General features: G+C 39.3%; 1 protein-coding gene across 1 annotated transcript; it reads left to right on the top strand.

Moving 5' to 3' along the window:
- The first annotated feature begins 1105 nt into the window (after positions 1–1105).
- slc6a1l (solute carrier family 6 member 1, like) lies at positions 1106–16677 on the top strand. Its single transcript, XM_008292830.1, has 14 exons — positions 1106–1346; positions 2646–2777; positions 3707–3807; positions 6058–6167; positions 6287–6419; positions 10355–10489; positions 10573–10676; positions 10763–10887; positions 11622–11734; positions 12824–12955; positions 13138–13240; positions 13511–13611; positions 15915–16082; positions 16582–16677. Exons 1-14 carry the CDS (start codon positions 1106–1108, stop codon positions 16675–16677), a joined length of 1794 nt encoding a protein of 597 aa, XP_008291052.1.
- Positions 16678–18535: the final 1858 nt, after the last annotated feature.

Here is an 18535-nt window from a genome sequence, read left to right on the forward strand (position 1 = left end):
GACCCAGGAAGGAAGGAAAACTTTTCACTGTAGGAGACCGTCAACTGATTAGTTAACTAATCAATCAGCTTCCTTGAAATCTGTTCATGGTTTCAGTCATTTTTCAGGCACAAAATTTGATTTACTGCTTTTTTTTCTGCAGCAACACTGAATATAAACCTCAAATCATTGAGTTTTGGGCTTGTGGTTGAATAAAAGACGACACATGAAGGCATCAGTTTGGCTTTGACACAGGTGTTATAGGATTTTTTCCATATTTTTGAACACCTCACAGCATACGCAACTAAGCAGCAAATTATTTTTAAACCCAAACAGTAAACTCAACACTGCTTGGGAAAGAAATCGTCTGGATTTTTTCAGTTCCAACACCTCTCCTAGTCAATAACCACCAAGCTTTTTTTACCTCGAGAACACATTGTATTACGTTTGTTTTTCATGCATGTGTAAAACTAAAATTAGAAATATGTTGGTTCTACTATGTAGCCACAGCTAATGGTTCGAATTTTACAAAGTTGAAAATAACAGAGTGATCGACTGTTTCAAAACCAGCACTCAAAGTTTCAAAGTTCTCTCTCATGGGCCCTTTGATTGGTAACCAGTCGACTGGCAGGTGTTGCTGGGTTTTAGATAAAGAAAAGAAAGACTCTAGTCTCTCCACTAACAAGTCAATGTGAGCCACGGCTCCTCTGATATCACTTGAAAATGTGTCCTGTTCGCTCCTTTGTCCTCCTCTCCTCTTTCCAATTCAGTTTTTTCCTAAGAAGGAGCTCCAGATTTTTCTATTTTCTCAGAGATTTATTGTAGCAATTAGCTGTAGTTTGGGGAGCCAGTTGCTCCAGTTCATAAAAGGGTTATAAAAGGCTGTAAAAATGCCTCAACACCAGTAAATTCTAATTTGAGTAGCATCTCCCTCCACTAAAACACGCAGCAAAAAGCTTTAAATATTAACTCTAGTTAACACCCCTGTCTTCATTTACAGCCTTTCTGCTCACCCAGTGTCAGCACATCACCCCGAATCCGTCCCAACCCGGAGCGAGACTATCAGCCGGACACAACCACAGACGAGGTGGTTTTTCTGACCCCGCTGGTCCGTAGCGTTCCCGCCATGGGGAAGACCGGGCAGAGCACAGTGGACCTGAACTCCCCATCAGAGGTCAAACAAGCAATTCCCTTCGAGGAACAGGATCCTGTGGTGCCCCCTGCAGATGAAAAGAAGAAAAAGGAAGAGCCGCCTGACAGGGGAAGCTGGAAGGGCAAGTTTGATTTCCTGCTGTCCTGCGTGGGATACGCCATCGGTTTAGGAAACGTCTGGAGGTTTCCTTATTTGTGTGGCAAGAACGGTGGAGGTAAGAGAAGAGTTGAAGTGCAACCAAACAAACAAGAAGTCTGTTATGACTGAGTAATAACTGAATATTCTCTTCTACTAGAACTAAGGATTCACTGCACTGATGTCAGAGGATGCTGTTTGTATTTATTATTGTGATCCAGGCATTTCAGATGGTTTGGATTTAGCTTTAGTGACGACAACTAAAATTGAAACAGACTTTTCCTCGACACCAAAGTACTTCTAAATTTCAGATTTTGTTTAATGGTATATTTGATTAAACATGTACAGGGACAAAACAATGACAGAGTAACTGAAAGTCACATTTTACACTGAAAACATGAACTAAACTAAAAAATTAAGCATTGGAATTGAAATATTTGTATTTTTAAAAGTTGTATTGGCATTGAAAAAAAGGACACTAAAAAAAAGCTCCATTAAAACATGAAGATATTAAGAATTATTTCATTTTATTTAGATTTTTTTTTAAAAATAGATATGCTTTGCAAAGCTAATCTTTTGCTTAATGTCTGTCTTTTTGCAGTGATTGTTTTTTGTTTTTTTTTATTTTACATTTTATTTTTAATGCTGTCTATATTTTTCAAGTGTTAACAGTTTCAGTTTAAACTTTGTGCCTCTACTTTAGTTTGGACAAGAGAAGTTTAAAGGAAGGTGCACATAGTTTACATATAACCTGCACAGGAGCTGCTTATATTTTTCAAATCCAAATAATTTGATAATAATAATTTCATTCCAATCTTTCATTCTTTTGTTTTCATGCCAAATATTATTTTCAAAGCTGAACTACGTTAACACTGTTCTGGCCCTTTAAGAACACATTTTACAGGTTCATTGCACCTGTTCATCACACTGAATTTTTTCGATGGACACTTTTGTTCATTAGTAGTTAAACTATCTCACTGGGAAACTCATAAAATTCTAATCACAGGACAGATCTTTAGGCAGGAACAGCAGTTTAACAAACTGAAGAACATATCATAAGATAAGATAGAACTTTATTAATCCCAGAGGAAGTTCTTGTCATCCTTACCATGATATTGCAGCAGCATTTTTCCTTTGTTCTAAAATAGACCATAATAATTCACAGTGTCTTTACCTCAGAGTGACAAAGCAAAGCAGCCACAACACACAGTGATGTTCCATAATGAGCCAAAGTCACATTAATATGACTGCTACTCTGTCACTTCATGAAAAATCATTTAAAAGTTCCTGACAACAACAGCTCTTCATTTATTGTAACTCTAAAGTCTTTAATCTCACCAGACATGTTCCCTTCATCTGTTTTGTGCTGATGTGTCAGGGGCCTTCCTGATCCCGTACTTTCTGACTCTGGTGTTTGCTGGGATTCCTCTGTTCTTCCTGGAGACGGCGCTGGGACAGTTCACCTCGGTGGGAGGACTGGGAGTGTGGAAACTCATCCCCATGATGAAAGGTAACATGTAGGAAGATATGGATGTACAGGTTCAGGCTACTTTAGTTTTACCCGTAGGCAGATCTGGGAGGAGAGTCGAGCATCCTGACCAACATTTTCACAACCCAACAACTCATTGTACAAAGTTCTCAATGCTCCAGCTTCCCCACAGAAAAAGTAAAAATAGAATCAATAAAAAAAATGCTTCTGCTCATGGATGAGCTGAGTGATGGTTGCTTGAACAAAGCCATTTTCTTTATCCCTTTATAGAGCATGATGAGCATCCTAAAACCTACATTTCAACCAGTTTCTAGCACCTAAACTCAGTTCACTTTACATCACTGATTCTCTCCTAAGTGTTGGACTAATCATTCTAAAAATGTCCTTATTTGTCAACCATCTCAACCAGTTTTTATTTGGCACCACTTTACTTTCTGCTCAGTATCCCTCCTTGACATCAGGCTCTTGGTCCGTGCCGGCACACTTGTTGCTGTCTCTTTAAACGCAAACAAAACAAACAAATTTAAAAAAAAAAAAAAGAAAAAAGTACAGTGGTTTCTTCGACTTTCTCTTTTAAAAATCCTTTTTCTGCTCGGCTGCTCAGTGGTAGCAATTATACCGCTGCCTTCGAGCACAAAGAGCTCGAGTGAAGCACATTTTATCTCCAGCCAGCACAGACAGCAACAGTGATAGTGAGTGTGGTGCTGCGCCAACTCATACTCCAAGCCAACGGCAAGTAAACATCAGAAATAGCAGAATAACAAAGATGGGGCTGAAGATGATGCCGAGTGACACTGGCTTTCTTTTCTCTGTCAGGCAAAATTGGGGCTTTTGTTATTGCCAGTGTAGAGAGTCTACATTTGTCCCTTACATATTGTGTAATACGCGGCCTTGCATGGAGGCTGAGCGATAAAAGGTGGCACTGATGTCTACACCTCTTCCTCCTCCAGGTGTTGGTCTGGCTGCAGTGGTCCTGTCGTTCTGGCTCAACATCTACTACATTATCATCATTGCCTGGGCTCTCTACTACTTATTCAACTCCTTTGGATCGGTATGTTGCACAGTCAGCAATTTTAAGGAACAAACCTTAAACCTGCAGCGACTGATGTTTGATTCCACTTAGGAGCAGCGGCAGCAAGTTTGACAAACTCAATATTGATGTATTATGTTTTAAGTTAACATAGTAAACAGATCAAATACATGGAGCAACTTTATTTTTGAACCTGCATTTCTGGCAATGTGGTGAATGTCCCTGTCTTTTTTTGCTCTGTTTTTGGTCTCCACCAGCTCCAGAGGAAACTATTTAGCTTTGTGTTCACCAGCTTAGCGAGTTCCAAGAGATATTGCTTTGAAAATTGCTGCCTGCCACATAAAGTGTATATGAAAGATGGACATAACTACCACGACTGGTTTTTGCACTAACATCTTTGTGCCTTCAGTTTGGCATTTGGTTATTGCCATCTTGATCTTTTGAAACCCTAACCTTAACCCTAACCCTTGTCAGCGGGGGATGGACCTTACTGAGAACTTAATTCATGCCTATAGAGCAGTAGCTTGTCATTCACAAAGTAGCCCCACATACCCTATTATATCGTCTATTTTACTCTAAGTGGGATGATAATTTACAAAATGAACACCATATTGTACGGAAGGAGCTGTGGAACTAGCAACTGAGTCCATAACCTCATTAGAAAACAGTAAAAATTAGTTTTTTTTCATATACACTTCTATGCAATAAGATTTATTTTTGTAAGCAGAGGAGTCGCCCCCTGCTGGCTATTAGAATTAATGCAGATTCACTTCCCAGTTGGCTTCACTCTTCAAACCTCCATCTTTTATTTAAAGTCTAAAAATGTGTTTCTGTTGATTGCAAAACATTTTTCATTTTTTATCAAATAATTGACAACTTAAAATCCTCTTAGCTGTGGAACCAACTATGTACATTTTGCATTTTTACTGCAGCAGGACTTGGCCTGCAACTACTGCTTTGGTACATTTTTGCTGCTTTCATTTACTTTGTTTCCAGAAACAGTAGACAGCTGTTCAATTGAAAAAAAAAAAAAATCTGATAAATTCTTTATAATACCGCCTACACCAACAAGCAGATATGCTATGCATCAAAAAGCAGACAACTAGCAACCACTTAGCAAAGATTATGAAAGAGGATGACGCCACTGTAAAGATGCATTTGAGTTCAAATTTTTTTTTTCATTTCTTCAGTTTAAAGTAAGAATTTAGAGGGGGAAAAGTCCGAATTCATGATTTTTTTCACAGTGGCCCTTATCTTCTTCTACAGCGGAGCATGTACCAGTTAGGAAGAACCTTTTTTCCAATTGGTAGAGACCAAATCAGAGCTAAAAAAAGAGAATAAACATGACAGAAAGTTGACCTTACATTTGTCAGATGGCTACACATGAAACTCTACATGAATAATAATGTTTCTTAATGTTTGCTGAACGCGCAGATGGACATTTCTTGGTCATATAAACTTCCTAAGGCCATATTATGTCCATGGTGTGTTCACAGCTTGTTCTTCTACCCAGCATTGTTTCCAGCAGCACCAAGCTATTTTCATTGAAATATTTATTTATTATTAGAAGCCAGATATCTCGTTAATGAATTAGTTGCGACTAAAAGCTGGATGTAAATGAAAAAGAATGGTAGTTGCCCTGTATCTACAATTAAATCATATGTTTGCATTAATTCTACAGCTTGTTTTTGCCGCCCCCAAGTGGATAAAAACAAACAGGTGCCGCAAAAGACTGGAGGCATATTTCACTTCTGTTCTACACCTGATTACAACCAACTCCACGGCCTTATTGATAAATTAGAATATTTATAACTTGTTTACTGCCTTTCTCAATGTGCATTGCTCGCACTGCTTTGGAGTTTCTCTGCGTGACCGCCAGACTCAAAGAAGTCAGATGAAAACTCTTGTGATGGGGGAAAATGCAGAGCAGGAAAAAAAAAAACAATGTTTTCATGTTTTGTTCAATGTGTTTCGATGAAAGTTGAAAACAGAGTGGGTTCATTAAATGTTATTTTCACTGCTGGTTGCTTTGCCTCTCTGTCTCAGCTCCCTTTGTTCTGAGCAGTCTTTGTGGCGTTTGAGGTTGCTGAGTCAAACTTGACAGGCAACTGTTGAGAGTCAAGGAGATGCTTTTATTATCTGTGACGCAAAAAGCCCGTGTTCACCCTCTTTGGAAAAATGATACAACAGATGCATCCTGCAGTGATTTTTGCCAGAATACATGATGCAAAACAGACATTTCACCATGCTTTTCTCCATCTGTGTGTGCAGGAGCTGCCATGGCAAAGCTGCGATAACCCCTGGAACACAGACAGATGTTTCTCCAACTACAGTATTGAAGACACCACCAACCTGACCAGCGCTGTCACCGAGTTCTGGGAGTAAGTCAGAGAAATGTGGTTTTGTTTCCTTCCACATATGTGTGTCTATAAGATGCCCTATACAAGAATGTGGAACAAATTTTTGTGCCCGTCTGAATTCAGTGTATGTGTTTGTGTAGGCGCAACATGCACCAGCTGACTGACGGTCTGGAGGAACCAGGGGAGCTACGCTGGCCCTTGGTGGGCACTCTGGCGCTGGCCTGGGTCCTCGTCTACTTCTCAATCTGGAAAGGAGTGGAGTGGACGGGGAAGGTCAGGCTCTCTGCTGAAGTTTCTCCCTCCTTCTATGTTCTTTATGCTTCTCTCCGACTAACATTACGCAGTCTTCTTTATCTGAGCCGCTTTCTGCCAATCTCGCATACTGAAGCTTTAATCAAGCAAACATGACTAGACAGAGAGCTGAGCAGGAGTCAGACCTCCTGCTGCTGTGGATGGAACCAAATAAAATGATATATGTATTAAAAAAACTCTAAACTGCATTTGATATTAGAATATTATATTACTATTATTAGATAAATAGGCCATTTTTAGCCATACTAGCTGCATGGCTCTGGGGGACGAGGAGGTTCAGTTCATGCTGCAGACTTTGAAAGCAGGTTTTATTTACACTGTGACAGACACACGGAGGATCATAGCTCAGAATTTCTGGAGTACTTAAAGCTTCCCCGCTGTGTTTTAGCACCGCTGATAGAAAGCAAATCAAAGCACCTCCAAAGTCCGACAGCAGCTACTTCGACTCCAGCTCTTGTGATGATGCATGATGAAGGTGTGGATGATGGAGAATCTCCTCCTGCAGTGTCTCAGCATAACAAGAGTGTGTTTTAAACACCATTTGTTTTCCTGGCGCCTGTGCAGTCAGCACACTTGCAGTCTGTGTGTGGTTGCACATTTTTATGCTGCATGAGGATGTCTGAAGGGTGGGTGAAGGGAATTTACGTCACGCGACACACAGATGCACAAAGCAGGTGAACTACGCTTCAGAAGGAGTTTCAAAGTTTGCAACCCCTGCAGCAAGCAGACATTAAAGAAAATAACTCTTAGCTTAAAAAATTTTTGAGGAGTAAATGTGACATGTAGAAGTTTAACCACAAGTCACAATAGTAAGTCAAGTTGTGTTTAAAGTCCTTCTCTGGTTGTTGATTTAACCCCTAAAGTTAAAAATGTTATGGGTATTTCATGAAAATAATCCCTTTATACCATAAAAAGGCTTAGATGTAACTTTATGTTGTTGCCCCCACCCTGCCCAGCTGGCTCACCTACAGCTCTGCACAAAACCTGTTAAACTCCTCCATAGTACACAATGGGAAGTTGACATTTTGGAGCACTTCAGCCATACATGTTCAAACTGGAAACCAATTCTGAAGATGAATAAGGACATGAAAAGCCTCGTTCTGCATTGGTTCTTTAGGTTTGTTATGTATAAAACCCCAATGCCTGTTTCTGAGTCAGCGGTTCTCTATAATTTCAAGGTGGAAATGCTCAACCATGGTGTTGACTGCTGAGTTCGCTCATGTTATCAGTTCTAGGATATAAAAAACAACAACACATGGACATGTCAACAAAGTACAAAACTTGATTTTCACAAATTTGTCCAAACTTTTGCGTACAACAATCTCAACAGCTATTGTTTGAATAGTCACGATATTTTGTTCATGTGCACGTCATACACTTAATATTATTGACTATGCTTATCTTTTCCATCTAGCAGCATCATGGTTTAAACTGTACTATGTGTAGTACTTAATAGCGACTAAAACTTTGTGTAACTAACATCCACATTGTTGTACTTTGTTGTCGGTGCGAATTAGCGAATGTTAGCATGCTTGCAGACCAAATTAGAATGGTGAAAATGGCTAACATTGTCCCTGTGAGTGTATTTTGCCATGCATGACAATCAAAGCCCCTTTATTTTTCTTTTTACCTGTCTGTCTTTTGGTCCATGAATCCATTATTCCAGCAGTTCCTCCCCAGAACTGACATAACTACTGTGCTTCTTATGGCCTGTTTGGTCATTTAGGTCTCTTCTAGGAAAAGTTGGCGAGATATGTGCGACTGCTTTCTTTACAACTAAAAGTCTTTTTTTTAGTTTTTTATGTGATACATTTGTCAGTCACATTGTGAACTCAAAGGTGATAAACCTTCATTGGACACTTTTCATTAATGTTTTGAAGCCAATTTGTTTGGGCAAGAATTTGAATAAGGGTGCTTCTAAATAGATGAATTTCATTGGTCATTTTGTCATCCCAGAATGAAACCGCAATAAAGACAGTGCGTCCATTTACTTAACCTAATATTCTAATTAGGCTCACACAACATCAGATTTTCACCACTGGATAATTGTGGCCAAAAGGATTCACAACGACAATATTATTGCAATATCTTTAGAAAATATCACGGATCTTGTCAATACTGGTAGATCACAAAACTTTTAATTATAATGTATTGTCAAATGTATTTATTAATTGACTATTTTGTCAGTGTTTATTGATGGCAACGTCTTTTTCAGGTTGTTTTTTGATGAGCTGTTTATCTACTTGTATTTGTCCAAATTGCACTATTTGGACAGAAACCACAACGTCAGCTCTAATGAGGTCTGTGTCTCTATATCAATGTATTTAGCTCCTTGATGATTTCCTGATTGGATGATTTTCTGATGCTGATGTTGTTTAAACGTCTCCGTCACGACGGCTTCACCGTGTTCAAAGCATCACATTATGAATTCCCATCAGAACGGAGCAGACGATGCGCTAATTGGCCTTCGCAGAACCAAACAACCACCTAAAGGTTTCATTTCTTTGATGTGATGGAGACACTTCTTTTATTTATTCTTCTCAGCTGTTCTTATTTTGCTGCTTACATCCAATCTCTCCTTCAACATTGCGCTCAGGTGGGAATAAAAATGCTTTTCGAAGCGTATTATTTTGTCCCAAATAGCTGGAGGAGTTGGAGTGGCTAGGAAAAACTGTGACAGAATTCTAAAAAAAAAAAAAAAAAACCCCATCTTTCTCCCTGCTGCCTGGGATTTTTTAAATTATAGCAAGTCGAAGCAAAGTGTATGAGAAGAAACACATTTACACATTCCCTGCCAGGGATAATTGGATTTTAATGTGTGGCATCTGAGAGCAGTGAGAAAAATGTATTCCCCCGAGGCCCTGGCCTTGACGGACATTACCAATTAAGCATAATCATTATGCTACAGAACTGCGGGACACATTATACAGATCTGCTGGCAAAGAGAAGCCATGGAAATATTTTAGTGGCTGTCTCTTTGTGTATACTGTGGCGACAGGGATTTTGCATCTCTTTCTGACTTGAGTGTTTAACCCTCTGAACTCTGAGCAGTTTCTGGGTGTTTTTTTTTTTTTTTTTGCTCTTGTCACCTTTTTACTTACTGTGGGCTCATTTAAAGTCCTGCAGCTCAATGGAAACAGCACAACCATGACTAGAAGTAGAGAGAACTAAATGGGTTTTTTTGGATGGAGAATGTCTGCAGGTGTTCTCAACACTCTTTTTTTTTTAACTCTACATATTCTAGATATTTCACTACTTAATTTTTAAATTTGCTTCCAGCCTGCGGTTCAGCCAAATACTCCCTAAGTATAAGTGTTTGTTGCAGCTAATCCACTCATAGCTTTCTAGTTGTACCAAGGTATTACTAAATAATTATTTAATCAATTTTGCCATTTTTTTTAAACAAAACATGTAGAAAAAAAGTGATTTTGATGAAATATTACAGTTTTAAGCTTAGATTTAGTTCAGTTTTCCATCTGAATGGCTCATCACAGATGAGTAGCTCACTAATGTAAGCTCTGGATTCAATAATTCGGGCTCTTGATTGTGTAACTCTTGAGCTTGATTTTGTCATTTCTCAGTTTGGAGACTCCTGGTCTTGATTTGGTGATTTATGATTGTGATTTAGCAGATAAATGGTGTCATTTTAGTGATTCTTAAACATTATCATGTCTTTCAAACCTGCTGGAGGGTTTTAGGGTTCAGTAGATGACGGCAAATGGCTTGTTTGCCATTTAATTAAACAAATTAGGTTGAAAATAACATTCCCATCCCCATTTTAACAGTCATAGACAAGAATATGTACATATAGAAGCACACAGATGCCAGCTGTTTCATTGAGTAACAGGTTTTAATTTTGAATAAAGACAAGTTCTCTCTCTCTCTTTCTCTCCCAGGTGGTGTATTTCTCTGCCACCTATCCCTACGTCATGCTGTTCATCCTGTTCTTCCGAGGGGTCACGCTTCCCGGAGCCATCGACGGGATCCTGTTCTACATCACCCCCGACTTCAACAAGCTCATCCGATCGGAGGTACACAGTTTCCAACCATGTGCATCTAATCGCACCAACATGTTTATGCAAAAACAAGGACACATGTACGTCTTGTCTGACAGGTGTGGCTGGACGCAGCTACTCAGATCTTCTTTTCCTACGGACTGGGCCTGGGCTCACTCATCGCACTGGGAAGCTACAACACCTACAACAACGATGTCTACAGGTAGACATCAGGAATCAAAACTATAATAGCTGATATTATAGGTAGTTTGTTGCTTCTAAGTGTTTGTTTTGATCTTTTCTCTTCAGGGACTCCATCATCGTGTGCTGCATCAACTCCTGCACCAGCATGTTTGCTGGATTCGTCATCTTCTCCATCGTAGGCTTCATGTCTTACATCACTAAGAAACCTGTGCAGGAGCTGGCAGCGTCAGGTATATTTTTACTGTAATGGCTAAGAAAATACAAAGAATTAGTTTGTATTTTTCACAAACATTGTGACTCGTATGTAAGGAAGGCACAAGTGGATTAACGATGGCTACATTCTACTTATTGGATGCCCTGTTTGTGGGTGCAGGTTTACTGCGTTGGTTTACTGGGACCGTTAATGGAACTGAGCTATCAATAATGTGACAGGTCAAATGGTTTGCAGTGGCACAGATCTATTGTGCTTTTGAATGTTTAATCAGATTGCATGTTACTTCTAGACTATAGCACTTAGTGTAATGTAATAAGATATCCCAATTTTTCCATATGAATGGTGTGTCACGGATTCTTCCTGTTATTACAGCTTCTGGCTCTGATAAATCGTGTAAATTTGGCGATTAAAAAAGAAGAAGAAAAAAAAAAAGATATGTCTTTCAAACCCAATGGTGGCTTTTGGGGTTTAGAGGGTTAACGGTAAAGTTAGCGGTTCTAATCCAGTGCAGATTTAGTTGAATTCAGCAGAAAACTGTTCATACACAATCCTGGCTCTGTAAATTGGGAAGCAAACAAATCCACACAACACTACTCCAGTGTGTCTCATACTAAATAAATAATGCAGCTAAAGATCACCAATCCAGTATCTCCAGAATCGCAGACTGCACCTTTAATTTGTCAAAGTTTCCATAAGCTACAGCATATTGTCATGAAATGATTGTAACTGTGTCTTGTTTCTGACTTGTAGGTCCAGGTCTGGCGTTTTTAGCTTATCCTCAGGCCGTCACCCAGCTCCCCATGTCCTCTCTATGGGCCATCCTCTTCTTCTCCATGCTCATGATGCTGGGCCTGGACAGTCAGGTACAAACAATGTGTGGATGTGGCAACAATGAATGAATAAATGGAAATCAAGAGAAAGTCTGTAAGTTTGGGGTGGCACATCTACTGCATGTATAAAGTTGTTTGTGGATCCACATTGAGCTGCTAAAAATCTTGTGCCTCAAGTGATGCCATTTAAGTCAGTGGTAAGAATACAAATTTAAAAAAGGAGAGGAAATGTAGAGTTTTGCCTTTAGAAAGAAGTGGGCTTTAAGACGTCTGTAGACTGCTCCTTAGATCTTGTTTGAAGCTACCAGCTTAAGGCTCCAGCAGTGTAACACATCCAAATGTCCACCAAACCAACCATCTATATTCCAAGAGTATCAGATACTGATGTTCTGTTAAAGTCTTTTGCATCTAAATGATAGCACAAGATATCCTTTGGCATCTGTGCCATCCTCGTCAACATTCGACGCATGTGGGATGTGTAGTGTGTAGTATATAGGACAGGATGTAGAGGAGTTATTCTAGTTTCAAAGAGTGAACCAGGACATGGAGGTTCAGGCCCCATGCTGGACTAATACTTTTGCCTTATTTAGTTTTATTTTGTGATTAAAGTCTCCTTTTCACTTGCTGTTTGGTTTACTTAACACACTGAAACTACTTGATTAGGGTTAGGAAGAGATCATGGATTGGGTAAAATACACCCTTTGACAACATTAGCCAAGTTATAAGGCAAACTCACCTGAAAAGGAGCAACAGCAGGACTCAAGGTATCTATTTCTGACAGATTTTTTATAGGTGTATCAGATCAACAGCTCATTGAACATGAACTGTAATTGAAGGATCTATTTATTTATATACAGTCTGTGGCGTTTAAAAATGGCACTAAAGGATACCACATATGTTCAAATGTGACACCAAGGGGTCCTGACAAAGTGCAAGTTAAGTATAAGATCAAGCTCCCCAAATTGTTGGGAAGGCAGGTTGGATTGTGGGTAATGTAGGCATTAGATGAAAAAGATGGTTTGACTTCTGTTAAACTGTCCATAATGTGCTTAACAGTGTTTGGTTGACCTGGTGGACTCCAGTACATTCTGACCCTTGTCTTTGCATTGTGTTATGTACTAGTTCTGCACAGTAGAGGGCTTCATCACAGCTCTGATGGATGAATATCCTCTGACGCTGAGGAAGAGGAAGAAGGTCTTCATCCTCATCGTTTGCTTCATCTCCTTCCTCATCGGTTTCTCCAACATCACTCAGGTATGGCACCCTGGACAGTCTTAATTCCCAACACTTACTGTATGAACACTTGCACCTTTTTCTCACAAGAACTCCCGCAGCGTGATAATAACAAAACAATTCATTATGCATATTTTATTTAATAATGATTGGGACGTAAATAATCAGCCTCTGAAGCAGATGTGTTTGTTGAAACCTCTCAGGGTGGTCTGTACGTGTTCAAGCTGTTTGATTACTACTCTGCCAGTGGGATGTGTCTCCTCTACCTCGTCTTCTTTGAAACCATTTCAATATCCTGGTTTTATGGTAGGCAAATCTGTTTTTTTCCCCCTACTGTCCACATTTACAAGCCAAGCATTGTAGAGTGAAATTCAATGTAGCCAAAGCTGAAACAGTTTCTAAGGACTAATGAATCAGGCATGTAGATTTGCTACATAGCTGTCCAACAGGAAATTACATCTATCAGCGCCCCATGCTGTGATAAGGCTCCCCCTCTTTCTCAGCCTGTAAAGCTTTGTTCTTGCCGTTATCTCCACATTAACTCTCCTTCTTTGTCCTCTTTTCTTTACGCCGCAGGAGCTGAAAATTTTTATAAGAACATTGAGGACATGATTGGCTATCGGCCGTGTCGCTGGTGGAAGCTTTGTTGGATGTTCTTCACGCCTCTGATCTGCCTGGTAGGAGAAGAATGACTATTGACTTGACCTCGGTGACCCTTCACCTGCTGAATTCTTACAATGAGTTATTCTCAGTCAAGCTCTCCCTCCGCCTCAAGGAGATCTATGCACCCATCAAGCTGCAGGAAGTGCCAATAGGTAGAGGATTGATGTCTTTGCTGAAATGGTTTCCTCTGCCTTGAGGTGATTTGTTCTTTATCCCATGGGCTGTCAGGCCCTCAGGGAAATCTTGGCAAAGTCTTTATCTCCACTTAAAAGAAAGTCTGCTGTGAAAGGGGATGTTTGGTGTATTCAGAGAAAAAGACAAAGTGAGCTTTGACGATTTGCGGATATAAAGACGTCAAGAAGTAGCGGCTAAAAGTAAAGCTAAATTTGGTTAAAAAGTTATTTTAGTGAGTCAGCTGGTCGGTCCGTCATCTTGGTTCAGACTGAAATATCTCGACAGTACAAATATTTGCTTCCCAGATGTGTCTTACTGACTTTGGTCATCCTGTTTTTTCCGAGACAGTGACTAAAAAGCTAGATTGGATCGACCGCCATGATTTGTTCAGACTGGTTTTTAGAGAAAATATCTGAAAAGCTAATGACAATTAGCCTCAACTAATTAACTAACAACACACTAAATTATGCAGGCAGGTTGTGCGTAAGACCCTAAAGCCGTGTAATCATTGATCTGTTACTCTAAAAGGACGTCATACATCACGTATCATTGTCTCACTGGCACCTTAAACAACTCCCCCACCAACAGAGTCACCTACTTTATTTCAATGCAGTCAAGTCACCTAAAAATCATGTTCCTATACAGCTAAACTGGATTTTAAATTACATTTTGGGAAGTGGATTTTCTCCTGGATTATGTTTCTTTGCACCAAATAACTGATACATTTCTAATCAACATATTTTGTTGCGTCTTTTCTGCCGACTGGTCACATATTAGTTGAGTCCAGACTCGTCACCATGGTAACACAGAAAATGGATGAAAATATGTTGCAAAAAGGTTATATTTTAAGCAAAATGGGCCATTTTCTTGAATTTAACCACATAGTTTGGTGCTTAAACCCAACCAACATTGAGTGAAAACCAAATTTAAGTCTAGGATGCAACCCCAGTCTCCTCGGTGAAAGTATTGTAGCAAACTTAATCCTCCTCACATTGTCTTTGATGGTCTTACCTGTTGAGGACTAAATAGGTTCTTTCAAAACATAACTGAGAATGCAGTTTAGTTATAGAGGAACCCACTTTTTGTGAGACAGGGTTGTTTAATGTTGGTCAGTTTTCTATGTGAGTCTCTACCAAGCACAGACTCACTGTTAGCGATTAGCTGTTGGCTACCACTAGCATGGCATAGTCAACTGTATTGGAATGTGGAGTAAGTAACACATATCCTACGTTGCTGAAATTAAAAATTGGATGTCTGAGAATTTCCTGCAGCTGAATGACTTCAAATTCGAAGTGATCATAATTACTAGCACAAGCTTTTTTTTTTTTTTTTTTTTTGACTCTGAGTTGTCTTCTGATGCTCAGGTAACCAAACTAGTGCACTCTTGCTTTGCTCAACGGAGACAGTTAACCACGATCAGCCCATTCCTTTCTTCTGCAAACTTAAAAAAAAGGTCATTCAGGCTTTCATCTCCCTCAGATTTAATTTGTTATATTTCAGTTTATTCTGGTAATCTAGAGTTTAGTCAAAACACTCACCAAGAGACTCTACCATATTGCTCTAAACCCAGCTGGCTTTACTGGTTACCAGTGAAGTTTAGAATTGATTTCTAGATTTTACTGCTTGTGTTTAAAGCCTTGAATGATCAGGCACCTGCTTAGATGTCTGTTGGAGGATCTCAGGCAGCAATGAAGCTCATAGGAAGCTACAGGAACAGAGTCCTGATGATGGATGTAAAGCCTTGACTTGTCATTGAAGGTGACTGGCAGACCTCAGACAGTCAAACTAAGTTTCCTCTTTTAAAAGTTTTCTTGAAACTCAACTTCATCACATGGCTTATTCTTAACTCTTGGTATTTGTTGTAGCTTTTTCATTTATTTTGTCTTATGACATTTCATGTTTTGGATCGTGCAATATCTGTTTTTCCACTTTGTTTTTGAGAGGTGCCATATAAATAAAGATATTATTACTACATGCTGAAATATGGTCATTTAAAAGCAATTCCAAGCAATGGTTTTACAATATTAAGTTGTCTTCAACAAACAGTACAAACTGAATCGGTGCTTGCTGGCCTCATTCTGTGGTGTTTTTGGTTAACTGACCACAGATTAAATGGACTAAAAGGCCTAATATTCTCTTGTAGGGAGTGTTCACCTTCAGTGCCATAGAGATGACCCCTCTGACCCTGGGCAAGTACGTCTACCCCCTGTGGGGCCAAGTGATCGGCTGGTTCATGGCTTTGTCCTCAATGGTACTCATCCCAGGCTACGTCATCTACTTGTTCTGCTCCACCAAAGGCAGCATCAAACAGGTATGGACTCATTGTTGTCGCTGATTTTAAAGTGCACTCACACTGCAATGCAGAGCTGGAGGAGGAAAAAAAAAAGAGTAAAAGAGAAAGTAAACAAAATAAATAGCACAGAGAGAGTGTGCGGGGAGGCCGGATTTTCTCTCCTCGTTATTAAGACTGCAGTCATTCGGGAATGAAACAGAAAAGATGGGTTTGGCCCAAGGCCAGCATCATTATCGGGGTTTTGAAGGTGAGCACAGTTTGTTACAGTTAATATTTTGTTAATGCCTGTGCCTTACAAAATCAGATTTTTGTCGAATGTTCCCAACCACTTCAAAAACAGTCCAACTTTCTATCTTCTGGGCTTTTCGAATGTGCAAATCACAGCTAAAAAAGCACATTGTTCACTGTTTTCATTTCTTTGTTTTGGTCCATTTAATGCTCTACATGTGGACTCACTTTCAAATATAACTGTTGAGCTTTTAATCTGTGGCTGATGCAACTCTCTTTATATGACCAGCGTTGGCGGATGATGACAACTGCCCAGGAGGATAAAAAGCCATCGGGGCATGAAGAATTCACACACACAGGGAGCGTGGGCGAAGCTCCTGTCTAGCCAGGATAGTTCAGCTTGAAATGATCTGACGGTCAGGACTTAATGTAGCCACAATGAAATCTGACAATTGGACGGATGGAGTCTCTGGAGTACAATATTTCATTATTATTTACTGTTTAAAAAATAATCTGGCAAATGGAAGGCAAAGGTTATGATTGATAAATTTAGAGGATGCAACATTTCCCTCTGAAGCTCTGACCATAAAATAAATGTTACAGAGCAACAAAGAACCTGTGTACATAACCCACATACGCAACGTACCACCATGGCTGTGAACGTCCTCCTTGTAAATCTCGACTACTGAGTGCAGCCTTTGTTTATAAGCTTACCACAAATGTAATGAATGTACAGAGACATAAAACAATCTGGTAAAACTTGATCGTAAGCATAAAACTGTAATGCATCAAAGATTATTAGCTTATCTTGCAGCTTAAAGGACCAACTAGCCTCCAGCAGTGATATAGTTGTTCATAGCAGTAAAGTAAATGTCACTGTGGGCCGTAATGTGTACTCTGTTGGTGTCTTTTGCTGATCCCGAAAATCGATGTATAATGTTTTTATTTGTGATAAAAGCTGCTCGTGCTATTTACCGTACACCGTTTCTCATTTAACACGGCTTTGAGATACTCGTTTCTAGGCTTTAATTGTGTATATTAAGATATTAGAGAATTGTAAATATAATTGTGTCATTATATTAAGTATATTTTTAATTTTTTTTTTCATACCGTGGGTGATAAGAAAGTGTTAAAACTCTGTCCTGTGAAAACCATGCGTCTCCAAAATACACTTTTCATAAGCTTGATTTTTTAAAAAAGGTTTTTAAAAGGGTTTAGGTTTAGTTTAACAAGGTTTTTTCCTTTTTTTTTGGACTGAATTTGGAGAATTATGGTTTTCTTTGGACTGCACATTGATGTATTAAACATGTGGCCTGATGTTACTTCAGTTTTTTTCATGTCAATAAAAATATACTCAAATCTCCATCAGCATCTCGTATGAGCACATAACACAAAGTCATTTGTTTTTCATTTTTCTTCTGTAATTACTTCTTTAAAAAGCCATTTCCTTTTTATGTGGTATAAATTCACAACAATTAGCCAGCTCGCTCACTTTCTATTTCCTTCCTGCGTCTTTCTCGTGCATAGCTGTGAAATCTTAATAGGGAAATCAGCCAAGGCAAATCAAATTTTCTTGATAAACACTGACAGATTAATGTGTAGGAGCATTAAAATAACATAAAACTGTGCTTTACAGTGCAGCGATTTTGGGGAAATGGGATGCTGTAGTTTACTGACTGTATAAAAAAAGGGACGTCAACTTGGCAGAACCTGATTCCTCCAAACTCTCAGTGAATCCAGAAAATGACCAAAGAAGTGGAACATGAATGAAGCTGAGGTGGGCCACGCCCTTAATTATGCATAACTTTAGGCCTTAATACACTTTAAATGGGTGAGTTGTATAAAAATTCACCCCCAGCATGGTTGTAATGAACTATGGAATCAGCTATAGAAACCAAAACCAGCTCTTGTTCCAGGATTTAGATGCATTTAGTTTCATGTTGGCTTCATTTTTCATCCCCAGATGTTGCAGCATGTGTTATCCTTAGCTGTGACTCTGTGAAGGTTTGCCTGTTGGTTTTAAATCCCAATGCCTGAAGTCTAAGTGAACTCCTTTAAATTGCTTTACCAAATTGGCCTGGTTAGTGCAGCATCTACATGTATATGAAGTTCTATATTTCAGCAAGCAATAAAAAGCTTCTCAGGCCAATAAAGTTCTTTTTGGCTCCTTTGGGGCAACAAGATTTAACCCTTGCATACTGTTTTGGGTCAAATTGGACCTATTTTGACATTTGACAGCAGTT

This window comes from Stegastes partitus, unplaced genomic scaffold (genome assembly GCF_000690725.1).
Source record: "Stegastes partitus isolate 25-593 unplaced genomic scaffold, Stegastes_partitus-1.0.2 Scaffold836, whole genome shotgun sequence".
Classification (NCBI taxonomy): Eukaryota; Metazoa; Chordata; class Actinopteri; family Pomacentridae; genus Stegastes; species Stegastes partitus.

What these genes read in the sequence shown, in the direction of transcription:
- slc6a1l (XM_008292830.1), top strand. Translation starts at nt 1,106, where the DNA reads ATGGGGAAGACCGGGCAGAGCACAGTGGACCTGAACTCCCCATCAGAG. An exon ending in TATTCAACTCCTTTGGATCG is followed by an intron (nt 3,808 to 6,057) that starts GTATGTTGCACA and finishes CTGTGTGTGCAG; the next exon opens with GAGCTGCCATGGCAAAGCTG. An exon ending in CCAAAGGCAGCATCAAACAG is followed by an intron (nt 16,083 to 16,581) that starts GTATGGACTCAT and finishes TTATATGACCAG; the next exon opens with CGTTGGCGGATGATGACAAC.